Below are 18,885 nucleotides of genomic sequence, written 5' to 3' on the forward strand. Positions count from 1 at the left end.
CTTGTGTGTGTTTCTCTTCGTGTGCTCGCTCCCCTCTCCCGTGCTGTGATTTCTCCAGTGTTTGTCGTGGTTATCCTTTTCCCTTTCGGTGTCCATGTACAGCATGCTCCACTCCCTCCACTGGTTGCCACAACACTGAGACGCCTGACGTCTCTGGAAATCTCGGACACCACTACACACACACACACACACACACACACACACACACACACCAACTTGCACAGGTGGAGACGAGGGACGGGGAGAAAACAACAACAAACATTTTGACACAAAATTTAACCATTTAAATTAAATTCTATCACCTGATATCTAGTGTCAAAGAATATCAAACCTGTAAAAGCTGTTTAAGGTCAGAATTTTTAAAATTCGTATTTTTAAATAAATTCAAACAAGCGAGCTTTTCTGTTTGTATCGACTGTCAACACTGTGACTTCTTAGATTGTAAGCTTTACTTTACCACAACCAAAAACTGAGTTGTAGAGACTGTCAATAAAACTGTCTGTTTTAAAAAAGTAAGGAGTAGAAAGTACAGATATATATTTATAAATGTAGAGAGTAAAAGTGAAAAGTTAACAGAGAAATATAATAAAGTATTTGTACTTAGTATTTGTGCTTAGTGATCAGTGCGTTGCTGGAGGACACAATAAAACAGAACCACCATCTTTTGATTGTGTATGAGGTTCTGTTGGTAGGGAAGAGAAGGAGAGGTGAAGGGGGTGTGGAGGTGTGGCGAGATAAATCCCCTATGTGACAAGAAGCTCTGATCAGAGAGCTGCAGGAGCTGCAGCTGTCTGATGGTGGTGATACAGAAAGGAGCCGAGCTCTGCTTTCCACAACTCCTCAACAGTTCATGCAGGAAGCCAACACTTCACTGGTCCAAAGCTGTGTTTCTGAACATTATGCTGCCCTGCCTCTCTCTGACCACTGCTGCTCTAAACCTTTTGGTCATCGTCTCAGTCTCACACTTCAGGCAGAGATTAACTTTTCAATTGAAACTACAGTTAAATTTTAGATATTTGACTTTTAAACTCACTAGTCTTAACATATGAAATATATGAAACATTTTGGCACATTTTTGGTGTATTTTTTGCCTAGACTAAATAATACTTTACTAGTGGAATATTTTCATTAATTTATTTTTCATAGAAGACATTTTGACATTATTAATGTGTAATATATTCTTTTCGTTTTTCTGCAGGCAACTTCATACATCCACTAACATCTTCCTTCTGTCTCTGGCTGTCTCAGACTTTCTCATGGGTTTCCTGATTTTGCCATTAGAAATAATTAGAAACATGGCCTGCTGGGTACTTGGCGACCTAATGTGCTCTGTATATGCTTATTTGAGCACCAATCTTTTCTGTGCTTCAACTGGGATAATAGTTCTAATATCAGTTGACCGTTATGTGGCTATTTGTGACCCTCTGCATTACCCCAGCAGAATGACTGTGGTGAGAGCTAAGCTTAGTGTGTGCCTATGTTGGTTTTATTCGTCTTTCTACAGCAGTCTTCAAACAAAGGATGTTCTAATTAATCCAGGCAGGTATAATTCCTGCTATGGAGAGTGTGTGTTTCTCATCAGTAATATTGCAGGGACCGTTGACCTTGTTTTATCTTTTATTGTTCCAGTTTCTGTCATCATAATTTTGTATATTAGAGTGTTTGTGGCAGCCGTCTTTCAGGCTCGTGCCATGCGCTCTCATGTTACAGCTGTCACACTTCGGCGTTCACTGAATCAAACAAACAAATCTGAGTTGAAAGCGGCCAGGACTCTGGGGATTCTTGTAGTTGTGTTTCTTGCATGCTACTGTCCATTTTACAGCTGTTTTCTTGTCGAAGAAAATGTGGTCAGTGATTCATCAAGATTTTTTCTGATCATTTTATATCATGTTAACTCTTGTTTAAATCCATTAATCTATGCCTTGTTTTACCCCTGGTTTAGAAATGCTGTTAAACTTATCATAACTTTTCAGATATTCATGCATGATACAAGTGAGGCCAACATACTATAAAAAGTCCATAAAATTTGCTAAATCACTAAAATCTTAAATCAGAAAATTGACATAAATAATGTGGAAATGTAAAATTGCTTTTCTACTGAAAAGTTACAGACATTTAAAACTTTCTTCATTAGTACACGTAATTTCATGTTAACATATGGAGAGCTTTACTTATGCAGTTTTCGAGGTAAAGAAATAATCAAATACATTTTTATTGTCTTACTTAAACAGACTTTGAAGAATATGGCTGTACTTTGACACACCTGACAATAGATGGATATTTTGATCATACTTTCTAATGTTAAAGATTTGTGCCAATTATTTATTAACAAGAACATTTGTGATTATTGAGTGAAGTTCCTGACTCACCTGACTCATTTGACCTCTAGCATTTTTACTACAAGTTCAAGCAATACCTGATTGTTACAAAAAAAATTACAAATCCATAGTTAATGTCTTTAAAATTGTAAATCAATAAAACGATACAGCTAGTAATCTTTAAATGTGAAACTCATTTTGATTGTCTCAAAATTGTGGAAATGAGGAAAAAAGATGTACTTTTGTCATTTTAATAAAAAATCGATAATTTCAATCCCATTGATCATTTTATTAAATGAAATTAAAACATTGATTAAAAAATACATCAACTTTGACAGAGGAAAAAAAATACTAGTAAAATCAGCACGCTTTCTGATTAAAACAACATTTAAAAGAATTTCTATGCATAAATTGTAAATTTCTCTCCATCCATCTTCAAATCCAGCTTTTGGCTCAGTATAAGTAAAAAATTATATTTGTTTCATTATGTGTTTTTGCTGTTATTATTATTAGTATTATTATATACTGCTGTTATATTGGTTTCATGAGAGCCATTTCATCATATGTGCTACCACTAGCACGTCTTCTGTGGAGGAAGCAGAGTCTGGGGACAAAGGGGATGGTCACTGAGGCAGTCAAACAACTCCTTGGTGGCAGAGCCCCTGGGGTGGATGAGGTCCACCCTGAGTTCCTGAAAGCTCTGGATGTTGTAGGGTTGTCCTGGTTCACAAGCCTCTACAATGTTGCGTGGAGTCCCCCCCACAGGACACCCCCCACAGGACACCTCAAGGTGTCACCTCAAGGTGTCCTGTGCTCGAGGAGTATGCGGTGTTGGGCCCATTGCTACGGGCCATTCGATCCTTATACAACCGTTGCAAGAGCTTGGTCCACAGAGACGGCAATAAGTCGGACTCGTTCCTGGTGGGTGATGGGCTCCGTCAGGGCTGCTGTTTGTCATTGATTCTGTTCATAATATTTATGGATGGGATTTCTAGGTGTAGCCAAGTGGTGGAAAGCTTTCAATTGGGTGGTCTCAGAATCTCATCTCTGCTTTTCATGGATGATGTGGTTCTGTTGGCTTTATTGGGTGATGGCCTCCAGCTTGCTCTGGAACAGTTTGCAGCTGAGTGTGAAAAGGTGGGAATGAGAACCAGCACCTCCAAATCGGTGGCCATGGTCCTCAGGCAAAGAAGGGTGGAGTGCCCACTCCGGGTCAGGGACGAGTTCCTGTGCTAAGTGGAGGAGTTTAAGTATCTCGGGGTCTTCCTCACGAGGAACGGGAGAAGGGAGTGAGAGGGGCTCAGAGTAGAGCCGCTGCTCCTGTACATTGAAAGAACACAGTTGAGGTGTATCTGACAAGGATACCTCCTGGGTGCCTCCTGGGGTGTTCCGGGCATGTCCCACTGGGAGGAGGCCCCAGTGGCAGACCCAGGACACGCTGGATGGTTGGCCTGGGAACGCCTTGATGTTCCCCCGGACAAGCTGGAGGAGGTGGCTGGGGAGAGGGAGGTCTGGCCTCTCTGCTTAGGCTGCTGAACCCATGACCCAGACCAGATAAGCGGACGAAGATGGATGAATGGATATATAATGAAAAAAAAATCCACTTTAGGTCAATATGACACTACAAACTGCATTCACTGCCCTCAGGTAACCTCAGAATCTGTTTTGGGGCAAATTGTGTGTTAGAGTGGAAAGTCAAATGCCCGAGTCCCAGAAGCTCTGATGTTTACAAGACCCAGCCACCTTTTCTCCCACAAAGGACGGATGATATTTTAGGAGAACAATGGAGCCAACTCTTAGGTGGCTGCCATTTTTCAAGTGGTCTTAAATTTTTCTCAATCAGCTCCAGGTGAGGGAGTCTGTTGGCCCTGCCCATGCGTGGATACAAGGGAAGCTTAAGCACCAAGTGCAATCTTACATTCAATTACCCAGGCCATAACAGTTTCGTCTGCAGAAACTGAGTTTTTCTTGGTCTGCACAGCTGAAGTCCATTTATGTGTACAGTTCTAGTAATTTCCTTTTTTGAGACTTTGTGACTTGGCGAAGTGATTCACTAGTGTCTTGGCAGTTGTTGTGTGTTGATTAGACACATCTCTCATCTCTCAATTTTCAAATCTTTTGCTTCAATGGGGCTGGGGTCTTTTTCAATCCGGAGCGTGGGTGTTCAAACTTCCTGCTCTGACTTGACCTCAGGATGTACAGACAAGAATCAAGTGCACCCAAAAGGAATAAGCGCATCAGTGTTCATGTGCTCAACACGCAGAGGGGAGTGAAAGACTAAATGAGCAGCAGCAGACCATCGCAGTTGGTTTTGTGTGATTAAGTGTGCGTTAACGAACCTGTAAGCGTTATTCCCTTTGACAGGTTAGCGGATATGATAAGGGCTATAATTGTGCATGTTAAAGTTATGCCTCGGTATATTGATACCATGTTGGTAGGATTATTTAATTATTTAGTACTAAGTTAATAGCATGATGATTACATCCAGTGGTTAAAGGACTTTTCTATTGTTTATTGTTTAGTTTAACTGTTGCTAGCTTGCCATGTTCGTGCTTTACTATTAACAACTTATAAGACAGCTGCTATTTAGCCAATTTATGGTCAACAGTGACCCCGAGCAGCTACCTGAATGCTACTCCAACAGAGGTCGATAATCTTGTTAATAATTTTACCTCCTCACTACGTACGACTCTTGATACTGTAGCTCCTGTAAAAAATAAGGCCTCAAACGAGAACTACTTAATTCTCAAACACGTAGCCTAAAGCAGATAACTCGTAAGCTGGAGAGGAAATGGTGTGTCACAAATTTAGAAGATCATCATTTAGCCTGGAGAAATAGTTTGCTGCTTTATAAGCCCTCCCCAAAGCCAGAATATCTTACTATTCATCATTGATTGAAGAAAATAAGAACAACCCTAGGTTTCTCTTCAGCACTGTAGCCAGGCTTACAAAAAGTCAGAGCACTGTTGAGCCAACCATTCCTTTAACGTTAACTAGTAATGACTTCATGAATTTCTTTACAAATAAAATTTTAATCATTACAGAAAAAATTACCAATAATCATCTCACAGATGCAATATTATCCACAGCTACTTTTAGTACCATTGATATTCCTTTAGACTCTTTTTCTCCAATTGATCTTTCTGAGTTAACTTGAATAATTACTTCCTCCAAACCATCAAAGTGTCTTTTAGACCCCATTCCTACAAAGCTGCTCAAAGAAGTCCTGCCATTAATTAATGCTTCAATCTTAAATCTGATCAACCTATCTCTAATAATTGGCTATGTAACACAGGCCTTCAAGCTGGCTGTAGTTAAACCATTACTTAAAAAGCCATCTCTAGACCCAGCTGTCTTAGCTAATCCTTGAAAGAGTAGTTGTCAAACAGCTAACAGATCATCTGCAGAGGAATGGCTTATTTGAAGAGTTTCAGTCAGGTTTCAGAGATCATCACAGCACAGAAACAGCTTTAGTGAAGGTTACAAATGATCTTCTTATTGCCTCTGACATTGGACTCTCTGTCTCTGTGCTTGTCCTGCTAGACCTCAGTGCAGCGTTCGATACTGTTGACCACAATATTCTTCAATTAGAGCGCGCTGTAGGTATTACAGGTACTGCAGTGGTTTGTATCATATCTATCTAATAGACTCCAATTTGTGCATGTAAATGGAGAGTCCTCTTCACACACTAAGGTCAACTATGGTGTTCCACAGGGTTCAGTGCTAGGATCGGGGAGATCGTGGCTCAAGAGTTGGCAGTTCGTCTTGTAATCGGAAGGTTGCGGGTTCGAGCCCTGGCTCCGACAGTCTCGATTGTTGTGTCCTTGGGCAAGACACTTCACCCGTTGCCTACTGGTGGTGGTCAGAGGGCCCGGTGGCGCCAGTGTCCAGCAGCCTTGCCTCTGTCAGTGTGCCCCAGGGTGACTGTGGCTACAATGTAGCTTGCCATCACTAGTGTGTGAATGGGTGGATGACTGAATGTGTAAAGCGCTTTGGGGTCCTTAGAGACCAATAAAAGCGCTATACAAATACAGGCCATTTACCATTTAGGACCAATTCTGTTTATATTATGCATGCTTCCCTTAGACAGTATCATCAGAAGACATAGCATACATTTTCACTGCTATGCTGATGACACCCAGCTCTATCTACCCATGAAGCCAGATAACACACACCAATTAGTTAAACTGCAGGAATGTCTTAAAGACATAAAGACCTGGATGGCCACTAACTTTCTGCTTCTTAATTCAGATAAAACTGAGGTTATTGTACTCGGCCCTGAAAATCTTAGAAATATGGTATCTAACCAGATTCTTACTATAGATGGTATTGCCTTGGCCTCCAATAACACTGTGAGGAACCTTGGAGTCATTTTTGACCAAGACATGTCTTTCAATGCACATAATTCCAGGCTGGACTACTGTAATTCATCATTATCAGGATGTCCTAAAACTCCCTGAAAAGCCTTCAATCAATCCAAAATGCTGCAGCAAGAGTACTGACAGGGACTAGAAAGAGAGAGCATATTTCTCCTGTATTGGCTTCCCTTCATTGGCTTCCTGTTGAATCCAGAATTGAATTCAAAATCCTGCTCCTCACATACAAGGTCTTAAATAATCAGGCCCCATCTTATCTTTATGACCTTGTAGTACCATATCACCCTATTAGAGCACTTCGCTCTTTCACTGCAGTCTTATTTGTTGTTCCTAGAGTATTTAAAAGTAGAATGGGAGGGAGAGCCTTCAGTTTTCAGGCCCCTCTTCTATGGAACCAGCTTCCCGTTTGGATTCGGGAGACAGACACTATCTCTACTTTTGACATTAGGCTTAAAACTTTCCTTTTTGCTAAAGCATATAATTAGGGCTGGATCAGGTGACCCTGAATCCTCCCTTAGTTATGCTGCAATAGACGTAGGCTGCCGGGGGATTCCCATGATGCATTGAGTTTTTACTTTCCAGTCACCTTTCTCGCTCACTATGTGTTAATAGACCTCTCTGCATTGAATCATACTTGTTATTAATCTCTGTCTATTTGCCACAGCATGTCTTCTGTCCTGTCTTCCTTCTCTCACCCCAACCGGTCACAGCAGATGGCCGCCCCTCCTTGAGTCTGGTTCTGCCGGAGGTTTCTTCCTGTTAAAAGGGAGTTTTTCATTCCCACTGTCGCCAAAGTGCTTACTCATAGGGTGTCATATGATTGTTGTGTTTTTCTCTGTATCTATTATTGTAGGATCTACTGTACAATATAAAGCACCTTGAGGCAACTGTTGTTGTGATTTGGTGCTATATAAATAAAATTGAATTAAATTGAATTGAAAATTGAACCCCTTGTGGACATAAAATGTTCCATAAATGGACGTAAAATGTTGCTGTGTTGAGTAGATGATGCGTTGTGATTGTTTTCTTAATTATCTTTGACTCTGCTAATTATAGAATACCTCTTTCTGTTTCCAGAAAACCAGGCTCATAGTCACATATACAGTATCCCCTACAACAATAAGTTCACGTATGGCTGCACTGCATTTGGATTACACCTGGCAAGCTCTGATGTAAGCAATTCTTCTTTGGAACTTAATTAAAGACAGTTAACCCAACTCCTGGACTGCTGCAGTCTTTCTGACAGGAGACCTAGGCCAGACTTGTATACCCAGCACTTCCAGTATATATATTCTACAGTGGGTGTTCCTCTACATTAGCCTATCAAAGCAGTTGTACCATCAGTTGCAAAGTCAACAAGCCACACTGGTAACATTTCTTCTGAGACACCCTCTGCAAGACTTTTCAACTGTAGGTTGTTAGACAGCAGCCATGGTCCAGAACTCCAATTCAGATTCAGACATTCTAGAGTAAATAATATTTTGTGTACCTTTTCTGTTATATTTGGTTTACTCCACCCTCTAGTGACCCACTGGTAGGGCAGGGGAGGTTAGATCTGACACACCATTTAAGATGTAGGAATAAATAAACATAATAAATTCTGTTTCAGAAGACTAGTACCTCCCTGTCTGTTAATATGTGGTTTGGATTCCAAGCAATCGCCTTAAGCTATCCCAGTCCTGGCTTTAAGGTGAAGATTAGGCTTGCCCTCCTAAGCTCCCTGTGGTATAATTTCTGAGGGTGTGTTAAAAATAAGTAACTATCATGTCCTTTTAGTATAGTTTAGTTGGTTTTGTTCATTATTATCACCCTAGTTTGTGTTTTTAAGTTTCAGAAGGCACAACAATCTACCAGTAACTTGCATCATTAGTCCTGATACATACATGGACCATTTGTGAAATACGTCTATTAAATACGCTATAGTAGGCTATGCTACTCTAAATACGCTATTAAATTAAATGTTATTTATGCACAGCAATAGTTGCCAACAGTGAGTTTGAAAATGTGAAAGCAAAAGGCGGTCTGAAAAGAAAGCGTGGGGGTGGGGGGCAAATATAAAAGTTCTTTGAGTAAAAGCTCTCATCAGAGAGCTGCAGGATCTGCAGTTTTGTGATAATGGAGATACAGAAAGGAGCCGAGCTTTGTTTTCAACAACTACTCAACAATTCCTGCAGGAAGCCGACACTTAACTGGTCCAAAGCTATGCTTCTATACATTGTGCTGTTCTGCATCTCTCTGATCACTGTTGCTCTGAACCTCCTGGTCATCATCTCGGTCTCCCACTTCAGGCAGAGATTAACTTTTCTGTTGAAACTGCGGTTTAAGTGTTAGATATGTGAAAACTTGAATTTTCATCAATGAATAAATGAAGTGAAAGAGAGGTGTTTTAACTAAGGAAACATTTTCACTAAAGACATTTTGGCATGATTACATGTACATGACATAGACACTGGTCCTCTCAACTGTCTTATCTTTTTCAAACTTTTGAGCTGAAATCACAGTTTAAATTTTATAAGGTTCAATGCACGTTGAATGAAATTAATTTGGCGCATTCTTTGTGTATTTTAACCATTGTAATTTTGCATTTTCTTAGACCTAATCATATCTTACTAATATAAACATTTTACTAATAGAATTTTCACTAAAGATATTTTGATATTCTTAATTTGTATTATATTCTTTTCTCTTTTGTTGCAGGCAGCTTCACACACCAACTAACATCCTCCTCCTCTCTCTGGCTGTCTCAGACTTACTTGTCGATTTCCTGTTGATACCTTTAGAAATCTTTAGAAGCACATCCTGCTGGGTATTTGGTGATGTTATATGCTCTTTTTATTTTTATCTGACTGGCAACATTACCTGTGCTTCAACAGGAATCATAGTTCTAATTTCAGTTGACCGCTATGTAGCTATTTGTGACCCTCTGCATTACCCCACCAGAATTACTGTGGCGAGAGTGAAACTCAGTGTTTGTGTTGGTTTTATGCTGTTTTCTACATCACTCTTTACCTAAAAGACTTCCTGATTAAACCAGGCAGGTATAACTCCTGCTATCGAGAGTGTGTCCTTGTCATCAATGATACTGCAGGAACTGCTGACCTTGTTTTATCTTTTTGTGTTCCCATCACTGTCATCATAGTTCTTTATATAAGAATATTTGTAGTGGCTGTGTCTCAGGCTCGTGCAATGCGCTCTCATGTTACAGCAGTTGCAAAATCCAAATCTGAGTTGAAAGCAGCCAGGACTCTGGGTGTTCTAGTAGTTGTGTTTCTTGCAAGCTACTGTCCATTTTACTGTTATACCCTTGTTGAAGAAAATGTGATCAACGATTCATTTGAATTTTTTGTGATCATTGCCTTTTATTTTAACTCTTTTCTAAACCCAATGATCTATACCTTGTTTTATCCCTGGTTTAGAAAATCTGTTAAACTTATCATCACTCTGCAGATCTTTAAGCGTCACAGCAGTGATACTAACATATTATAAACAACAAACATTATAAGTCAGTACATCATACATCTAGTAATCTGGAGAAATGAAAAATCAAATTTAAATGTTTCAAGAAAGTAGATAGGAAAAAGATGTTTTATTTTGCTAACAACAGCTTTACTCATACACTTTTATAAATTTAATGCCTCTTATATTAAAACAATTTTCTCGAATAAGTTAAAAATACAGATTTTTTTTTTACTAATAAAAAATGCATTAAATTTGACCACATTTATCTATCTGTGCATGTAAATGGAGAGTCCTCTTCACACACTAAGGTAAAAATACAGATTTTTTTTTTACTAATAAAAAATGCATTAAATTTGACCACATTTATCTATCTGTGCATGTACTTTTCTGAGAAAAGAAAAGTCAGTAACAAATTAGATATAATTTTTCTAATTTCTGATTACATTATTATGTAATGATACAATGAGACGTTAGAGGGTCACAACAGTTCCTGCATTTATTTCAGTTGTACAACAACTATCACCTCAAGGTGCTTTCTTTTAAATAGTAAATTCCATATAATAAAAGAGGGAAAACCCCAATAATCATAAGACCCCTCTATTAGCACCACTTGTTGAAAGTAAATATCAAAAACTCCTTTATTACAGGAAGAAACCTCCAGCAGCCTAAGCCTAATCTTGAAAGTAGAGAGGGTGTCTCTCATCCAGAAGAGAGGCCTGAAAGTTAAAGACTGTGCCTCCCATTCCTTAACATTTTAAAGTACTCTATTGAGCCCATTGTTACATTTTTAATATAAGATGAGGTCTGATAATTCAAAACTTTGTATGAAGACTTTAAATTAGAATTTTGATTTAACAGGAGACATGCAGGTGAAAAAAATTCTTTCTTTCTGGTCCCTGCGAGTACTCTGGTTGGAGCATTTTGGATTAACCAAAACATTTTCAGGGAGCTTTTATTAGAAGGCATATTTTTTAGGATTTTTAGGCCAGAATAGAGTAATCTGAATTTTATTTGAATTTAAAAGCAAGAAATTAGAGGTCATCCATACCATTATGTCATAACACATTCATCAGTTAATTGGTGTTTAATTGGTAAAATAAAATGTGTGTGTCTTCTGGCTTCTTGTACAGATAAAGGCGCACATTACTCGCTGCACAGCAATACAAATGTATGATGTGCCTTCTAATAATAATACCTAAGGGAAGCATGTTAAATTTAAAAATAATTAGTCCTAGCACACAGCCCTGTGGAACTCTATAACTAACCTGAGTGTGTGAAGAAGACACCACATGCTTGAGGATGCAATAATTAAAAAGAAATAAGTTAAAGTGTATCTATAAACAATATGCTATAGGTCACAAAATAACCTAAAGAAGGTAAAGTACATAGCATTCCAGAAAAGAGATAAGAGAAGCCCACAGACTTATTAGAACAGAAAAAAAGGCTGAGCTTGAATATTAAAACTGTCTTGAGGAACAATTGATCACTAATAACCTTAAAGAACATGGGATGGCATGCAGAAGATGGCAGACGAACTGACAAACTAATGGCTAAAACAGAAACAGAACACATTGTCCCTCTGCCATTCCTGCTCCACTGACTCTCCTTAAAGATGTGTCCTGTCGCCTACTAAATAGTGATGAAAATCAGTATTTAGTAGTCTTATCATTGGATTAATAAACACATTCCCACATAGCAAAATTGGTGGGAACCTGGATCTGGCCCACACAATCTGCTCACACATGGCCCACATACCGCAAAGAATGACAGCCCTTTGGTGTCTCAGATCTGCTTTGCCAGAGGTAATCCGCACATGGTCTAGCATAAAGCCAGTTGCAGAAACACTGGTGGTCCTGTGCTGGCCCATGTGTGGATTACCTCTGGCAAACCTGTTCTGGGTCCCCAAAGGGCTGTCATTCTTTGGGCCACCAAAGGGCCGTCATTCAACCCAACCGGTCGCAGCAGATGGCCGCCCCTCCCTGAGCCTGGTTCTGGCATAGATTTCTTGCTGTTAAAAAGGAGTTTTTCCTCCCCACTGTCGTCAAAGTGCTTGCTCATAGGGGGTCATTTGATTGTTTGGTTTTTCTCTGTATCTATTATTGTAGGGTCTACCTTACAATATAAAGGAGACTTAAGGAGACTGTAGTTGTGATTTGGCGCTATATAAATAAAATTGAATTGAATTGAATTGACTGAGTCGTGGCAGGGTCAGATGTGGTTGCTGCAGGTGATGGAGCTAAAGGCAGCATGGCAGCTGCAGGTAGCGGTGTGAAAGCCACAGGAGGTTGAGCCATAGGCGGTGTGGCTGCAGCAGGCGGTTGGATTGGGGGCAGCACGGTAGCCACAAAAGGTTGAGCACATGGTTGCGATATGGTAACTACAGGCGGTTGAGCAAGGTGCTGGATGGGCTCGGCTGAGCCTCCAGGCGGCATGGCTGGATGCTGGATGGGCTCTCCAGAGTCGCCAGCAGAAGCAGATGGCAGCGTGGAAGCCACATACTGCTGGAGCAGCTCACCTGAGCTGCCAGCGGAGACATGAACAGGTGCAGGCACCTGCTGAGCACCAACTGCTTCCACCCGAGAGATTGGTATGGGTGGGGAGCTTGACTGTGCCCTGGCTGGCCTAAACCTAGGAGCCGGCATGGGTGCAGGGACAGACTAGATGCCAGCCACTCCCACCCAAGGTGTAGGTACGGGTGCAGCAGATGGCTGGTTCATGGCTGTTCTGACCCTAGGAGCTGGAACTGGCACAGGTGCTGACTGGACAACCGCTGCCTCCACCCAGAGATCAGGTACGGATGCAAGAGCAAGCAGCGCTCAGCTGCCCTTGAAGCAGGAGCTGCAACTTGACCTGTGGCTCCTTGAGGTGCTAACAGGGAAGCAGCAACTGAAACAGTCTTTGGAATCTCCTTCTGAACAGCTAAACACATCTTTTTCAGCCTCGAGCAAGATTCAAACAGAGTTTCAGGCTGGAATGAGTTGGTTCAGCCACATGAAAAACACTCATAGCATTGTCCCTGAAAACATTACTTAGGAGTTTATAATCAGTCTCAGTCATGCCAGAGTTAGCCACAGCAAAAGTGTTCATGGAATCATTCACAAAAGGTTCATAATGTGATCCAAATCCTACATAGAACTATCAGTCACAATATGCTTGGTGCCTGGACTCGCAGAAACTCGGCGAGCGGGGCGTCAGCTGTGCTCCCTCGAAGTACCGATACAGGTGCAGCCTTCAACAGAGCTGGGTTCAAAGACAGGAATAATCACAGAAGGGTCAGCATAATTAGTCTCAATGGCAGGACAGCCTTTAGAATGAGTGGCACATAGAGATGCCAAGTAATAAGGCAAAGAAACAAAACAGTCTGTGGAGGGCATCCTTCACAGACTGGAGGATGCCCTACAAGTTCTCCGCCTCCTAGGTTCAGCCGTTCTGGCTGTTTGCTTAAGCCCTGGGTCCTGGACTAATAAGACACCCTACGGGGTGTTTGGGGGATATGTGGCGGACCTCTAGGGGTCCACTCACACCTAGTGAGAAGGGAAGTGAGAGGGGTAATGTTTTGGGGTTGTAGGAGGTGTTTGCCGCTTTATGAGTTCAGTTGTGTGAAACCAAGATTAAAGTTGGAGTAAAACATGGTGAGCTCTCGTGCTGTCCTTAAGTACCTCCAAAGTTCAGAAGAACAATTTGCATCATACATAAGTCTCAATACATACATGCACTATTTTTGAGATACTTCAATTCAATTAAATGTTATTTATGTCACAGCAGTAGCCAAAAGTGACATAGAAGAAAAAGGTTGTCTCAAAAGAAAGAGGAGGGAATGGGGGTGGGAGGAAGGCGAGCAAAAAGAGATATAAAAGTTCTTTGAGTAAAAGCTCTCATCAGAGAGCTGCAGGATCTGCAGTTATATGATAATGGAGATACAGAAAGGAGCTGAGCTTTGTTTTCAACAACTACTCAACAATTCCTGCAGGAAGCCGACACTTCACTGGTCCAAAGCTGTGTTTCTGTACATTGTGCTGTTCTGCATCTCTCTGATCACTGTTGCTCTGAACCTCCTGGTCATCATCTCAGTCTCCCACTTCAGGCAGAGATTAACTTTTTTGTTGAAACTGCAGTTTAAGTGTTAGATATGTGAAAACTTGAATTTTCATCAATGAATGAACGAAGTCCAAGAGATACATATCTCCAGCTTAACAATGGCTGTTGACTAAACTTAATCATGTTTTAATTAAGGAAACATTTACACTAAAGACATTTTGGCATGATTAGTACATGATTTAACGACGGGTCCTTTCAGCTGTCTTATCTTCTTTACAATCTCTCTCTTCCTCAGATGAACTTTTGAGCTGAAATCACTGTTTAAATTTTAGAAGGTTCAGTGCATGAATGAAATTAATTTGGTGTATTCTTTGTGTATTTGTGTATTAAATTTGTATTTGTGTAGAATTTTCACTAAAGCTATTTTGCCATTCTTAATTTGTATTATATTCTTTTCTCTCTTGTTGCAGGCAGCTGCACACACCCACTAACATCCTCCTCCTCTCTCTGGCTGTCTCAGACTTACTTGTGGGTCTCCTGTTGATACCTTTAGAAATCTTTAGAAGCACAACCTGCTGGGTATTTGGTGATGTTATATGTTCTTTTTATTTTTATCTGACTGGCAACATTACCTGTGCTTCAACAGGAATCATAGTTCTAATTTCAGTTGACCGCTATGTAGCTATTTGTGACCCTCTGCATTACCCCAGCAGAATGACTGTGGCGAGAGTGAAACTCAGTGTTTGTCTGTGTTGGTTTTATGCCGTTTTCTACATCACTCTTTGCCTAAAAGACTTCCTAATTAAACCAGGCAGGTATAAATCCTGCTATGGAGAGTGTGTCCTTGTCATCAATGATATTGCAGGAACTGCTGACCTTGTTTTATCTTTTTGTGTTCCCATCACTGTCATCATAGTTCTGTATATGAGAATATTTGTAGTGGCTGTGTCTCAGGCTCGTGCAATGCGCTCTCACGTGGCAGCATTTGCAAAATCCAAATCTGAGTTGAAAGCAGCCAGGACTCTGGGTGTTCTAGTAGTTGTGTTTCTTGCAAGCTACTGTCCATTTTACTGCTATACCCTTGTTGAAGAAAATGTGATCAATGATTCATTTGCATTTTTTGTGATCATTGCCTTTTATTTTAACTCTTTTCTAAATCCAATGATCTATGCTTTGTTTTATCCCTGGTTTAGAAAATCTTTTAAACTTATCATCACTCTGCAGATCTTTAAGCGTCACAGCAGTGATACTAACATATTATAAACAACAAACAAAAAACCCTTTTGATCATAAGTCAGTAAATCCATACATCTAGTAATCTTGAGAAAAGAGAAATTGCATTTGAATGTTTTAAGAAAGTAGATAGGAAAAAAAGATGTTTTATTTTACTAACAACAGCTTTACTCATACACTTGTTTAAATTTAATGCCTTTTATGTTAAAAAAATTTCTTGAATAAGTTAAAAATACTGATTTTTTTAATGGCTGAAAAAAAATTATTGGCTGTGACCACATTTATCTATCTGAGAAAAATATAATCAGTAAAATGTACAGATATAATTTTTCTAATTTCTGATTATATTATTATCTAATGATACAATGAGACATTAGAGGGTCACAGCAACAGTTCCTGCATTAATTTCAGTTGTACAACAACAGTAACCTCAAGGTGCTTTCTTTTAAACCATAAATTCCATATAATAAAAGAGGAAAAACCCCACCAATCAGGAGACCCCTCTATTAGCACCACTTGTTGACAGTAGATATCAAAAACTCCTTTATAACAGGAAGAAAACTCCAGCAGAACCAGGCTCAGGGAGGGGCAGCTATCTGTTGCAATCAGTTAGAGATGAGGAGAAGAAGACAGGACTGTGGAAGAGTGCCAGATATTAACAACAACTAATAATTAAAGACAGAGTGGTGAGTAAACATATTCACATGCACTTAAAAAAGAAGAAGATGCAGAAGAGACTGAAAACTTGAAAAAGTTTGCATGAGACACACCCACCCTTTCACGATTAGGCTTAAAACTACGCCTAATCTTGAAAGGGTGGGTGTGTCTCATCCAAATCCAAACTGGTTTCACATAAGAGAGGCCTAAAAGCTAAAGGCTGTGCCTCCCAACATAGCAACGTTTATTATTACAGTTTATTATTAAGTTTATTATGAGATCTTTAAGATAAGATGAAGTCTGACAATTCAAGACCTTTTATGGATACTTTAAATAATTTGTGATTTAACAGGAGACATGAGAAAAATACTCTTTCTTTCTTGTCCCTGTGAGTACTCTGGTTGGAGCTTTTTGTATCAACCAAAACATTTTTGGGGAACTTTTATTAGGAGCGTTACTTTTTAGGATTTTTAGGCCAGAATATAATAACCTGAATTTTATTTGAACTTAGAATCAACAAATTAGAGCTCATCCATACCATTATGTCAATAAGACATTCCTCAGTTTAAGTAATTGGAGTGTGTCTTCTGCCTTCAATGGACTGCTTTATATTACCAGCTACACAGCAATACAAATATATGTGCCTTATAATAAAAATATCTTTGGGAAGTATGTTAAATGTGAAAAGAATTAGTCCTAGCATGGAGTCCTGTGAAACTCTATAACCAACCTTAGTGTGTGAAGAAGACAAGACAGGAAGACAAGAAGAGTATCCAAACCATAAGCTATAGGTCACAAAAAACCTAAAGAATGTGACGAGGTAAAGTACATAGCATTCCATAAAGGAGATAAGAAAAGTTATTAGAACAGAAAAAAAAAGGCTAAACTTGAATATTAAAACTGTCCTGAGGGAAAATTGATCACTAATAACCTTAAAAGAACATGAGATGGCATGCAGAAGATGGCAGACTAACCTACAAACTATGAAAATCAGTATTTAGCAGTCTCATCATTGGATTGCCATTAGTGTGATTTGTCACTGCAGAGAATTTATGTCTACTGCTCTCCAGCAGCAATGTGCTTTAGACCACTGCATCTGATGCTTTGCATTGCACTTGATGTTGTAAAACTTGGATGCAGCTGCTTGGCCCTGAAAAACCCATTCCAAGAAGCCCTCTAGACACTCTTCTTGAGGAAATCTGAAGGCCACATGAAGTTTGGGGGTCTGTAGCAATTAAATTTCCAGAAATCTTTGTATAGAAGGAGGAAAGAGTAAGTATATATCCACCGGGATGAGAATCGTCTGAACCAGTTAATGCTGATTGTGGATACTGAAGACTCCAGCCTCTCAAGAAATTATTACATCATCTGTTTTTAATATTTATTCAACTGTATTCTAAACACCAGCTGTATATTAGAATTTGGAAATGGTTATTTGTCAGCTTGTGCAGCTAGTTGTTCAGCAGGGACCTGCTGGAAAACTGCGAACAAATGGAAACTTGTTGATGATGACATCACAGACAACTATGAGTGAGTTCATTGATTCCCTACTCCCTACTGAGGAAATGTCTTTCCTGTTTGTATCTCACTATGCCCTGCAGTCTAAGAGACAGTTTTGCCTTTTATAAACGTGCCTACATTTCTCTGAGTGCCGTGCGTATGTTTGTAATTATGCACATTTTTTTAATGCAATAACAAAGTGACGAGCCAAATGCCTGCCTTTTCATAGTCGAGTTCATATACTGCAGTCTGAAACCTTCACTATGAAGCAGAATTATACTTACACTTCTACCTTCAGGTTTAACCGTTAGTACTGCTTCGCAAAGGTGGTTCCTTTGGTTCTTACCACTGTACATCACCATGGTAATGTATACTGCAAACCTAGTCTACTCCAGAGCAGGTTCTAAGATCCAGATTACAGATCAACAGGAATACTGCTGACCAATAAATATTCCACAAAATAGCTGTAATAGCTACAATAGGGGGTCTTCCCTAAAGTCTTTGTGTTTCCTTGATGAGGCGCATTGTCACAGGAACATGCATGTATTAATTTGGTGATTTATTAAATGATTTATACATTTAATGTTCTTCTTGATTCTAATCTGCTGCAGAGTCTTTCTTTCTACAGTGATCAAAATGCAATTTAACCAAGGTCCAGTGTTGGGGAGTAACGGAATACATGTACCGCCGTTACGTATTTAAAATACAAAATATGAGTAACTGTATTCCGTTACAGTTACCGTTTAAAAAGGTGGTATTTAGAATACAGTTACTTTGTTGAAATAAATGGATTACACGGCGGTACTTTCCTGTTTCATATTGTGGCGGGTCAGGACTGTTTGGGTTTTATTTGACAGCTATGTTCTGTTGTTCCAGGCGGCAGCGTTACGGTTGCCATGGTTACAGGGTGACGCTCTCTCTCTGCGTGTTTCCTGGGTGAGAGAGCGCCTTTTTGTTGTTGTTGTTGTTGTTGTTGTGCTAAGCTAATAGGCAGAATGCTACAGGTATAGCTCTAAAGAATGTAGCCTCATGGGCAGTGTAGTCCGTGCTGCAGGGAGAATGGACTGCCATACCCGTTATGTGTCTGTGAGCGCGAGGAGGGAGAAAAAGGAGAGTGGAAAAGTCCGAGCTGTCATCGAGCAAAAACGCGAGCTGGAAGCATGTAAATATAATAATAACCACTGCAGCCAAGAAGAGTGCCTGACGAGCCCAGTTGTAAGTAAGCTATTAAGACTCGACTGTACGCTGTGTTCGTGTTTTCCTCCGAAACAATAAGTTCCGTTGCAGCAGCCTTTCAACGCCTC

At 39.9% G+C, this 18,885-nt stretch overlaps 2 protein-coding genes across 2 annotated transcripts; both read left to right on the forward strand.

Moving 5' to 3' along the window:
• The first annotated feature begins 794 nt into the window (after window positions 1-794).
• Window positions 795-2,012, forward strand: LOC134644546 (trace amine-associated receptor 1-like). Its single transcript, XM_063497635.1, has 2 exons — window positions 795-970; window positions 1,199-2,012. The coding sequence occupies exons 1-2, from the start codon at window positions 795-797 to the stop codon at window positions 2,010-2,012; spliced, it is 990 nt and encodes a 329-aa protein (XP_063353705.1).
• A 10,802-nt stretch (window positions 2,013-12,814) lies between these two features.
• LOC135933835 (trace amine-associated receptor 13c-like) lies at window positions 12,815-15,454 on the forward strand. The gene is made up of 4 exons (XM_065472066.1): window positions 12,815-12,944; window positions 13,326-13,425; window positions 14,124-14,237; window positions 14,662-15,454. The coding sequence occupies exons 1-4, from the start codon at window positions 12,815-12,817 to the stop codon at window positions 15,452-15,454; spliced, it is 1,137 nt and encodes a 378-aa protein (XP_065328138.1).
• The last annotated feature ends 3,431 nt before the right edge of the window (window positions 15,455-18,885 follow it).

Source organism: Pelmatolapia mariae, linkage group LG16_19 (assembly GCF_036321145.2).
Source record: "Pelmatolapia mariae isolate MD_Pm_ZW linkage group LG16_19, Pm_UMD_F_2, whole genome shotgun sequence".
Lineage (NCBI taxonomy): Eukaryota > Metazoa > Chordata > Actinopteri > Cichliformes > Cichlidae > Pelmatolapia > Pelmatolapia mariae.

Coding starts and splice junctions, on each gene's coding strand:
- LOC135933835 (XM_065472066.1), top strand. CDS start 12,815: ATGCCAGCCACTCCCACCCAAGGTGTAGGTACGGGTGCAGCAGATGGC. Junction 13,426..14,123: donor ACAGGAATAATCACAGAAGG/GTCAGCATAATT, acceptor CAATTCCTGCAG/GAAGCCGACACTTCACTGGT. Junction 14,238..14,661: donor ATCTCAGTCTCCCACTTCAG/GCAGAGATTAAC, acceptor CTCTTGTTGCAG/GCAGCTGCACACACCCACTA.
- LOC134644546 (XM_063497635.1), top strand. CDS start 795: ATGGTGGTGATACAGAAAGGAGCCGAGCTCTGCTTTCCACAACTCCTC. Junction 971..1,198: donor GTCTCAGTCTCACACTTCAG/GCAGAGATTAAC, acceptor GTTTTTCTGCAG/GCAACTTCATACATCCACTA.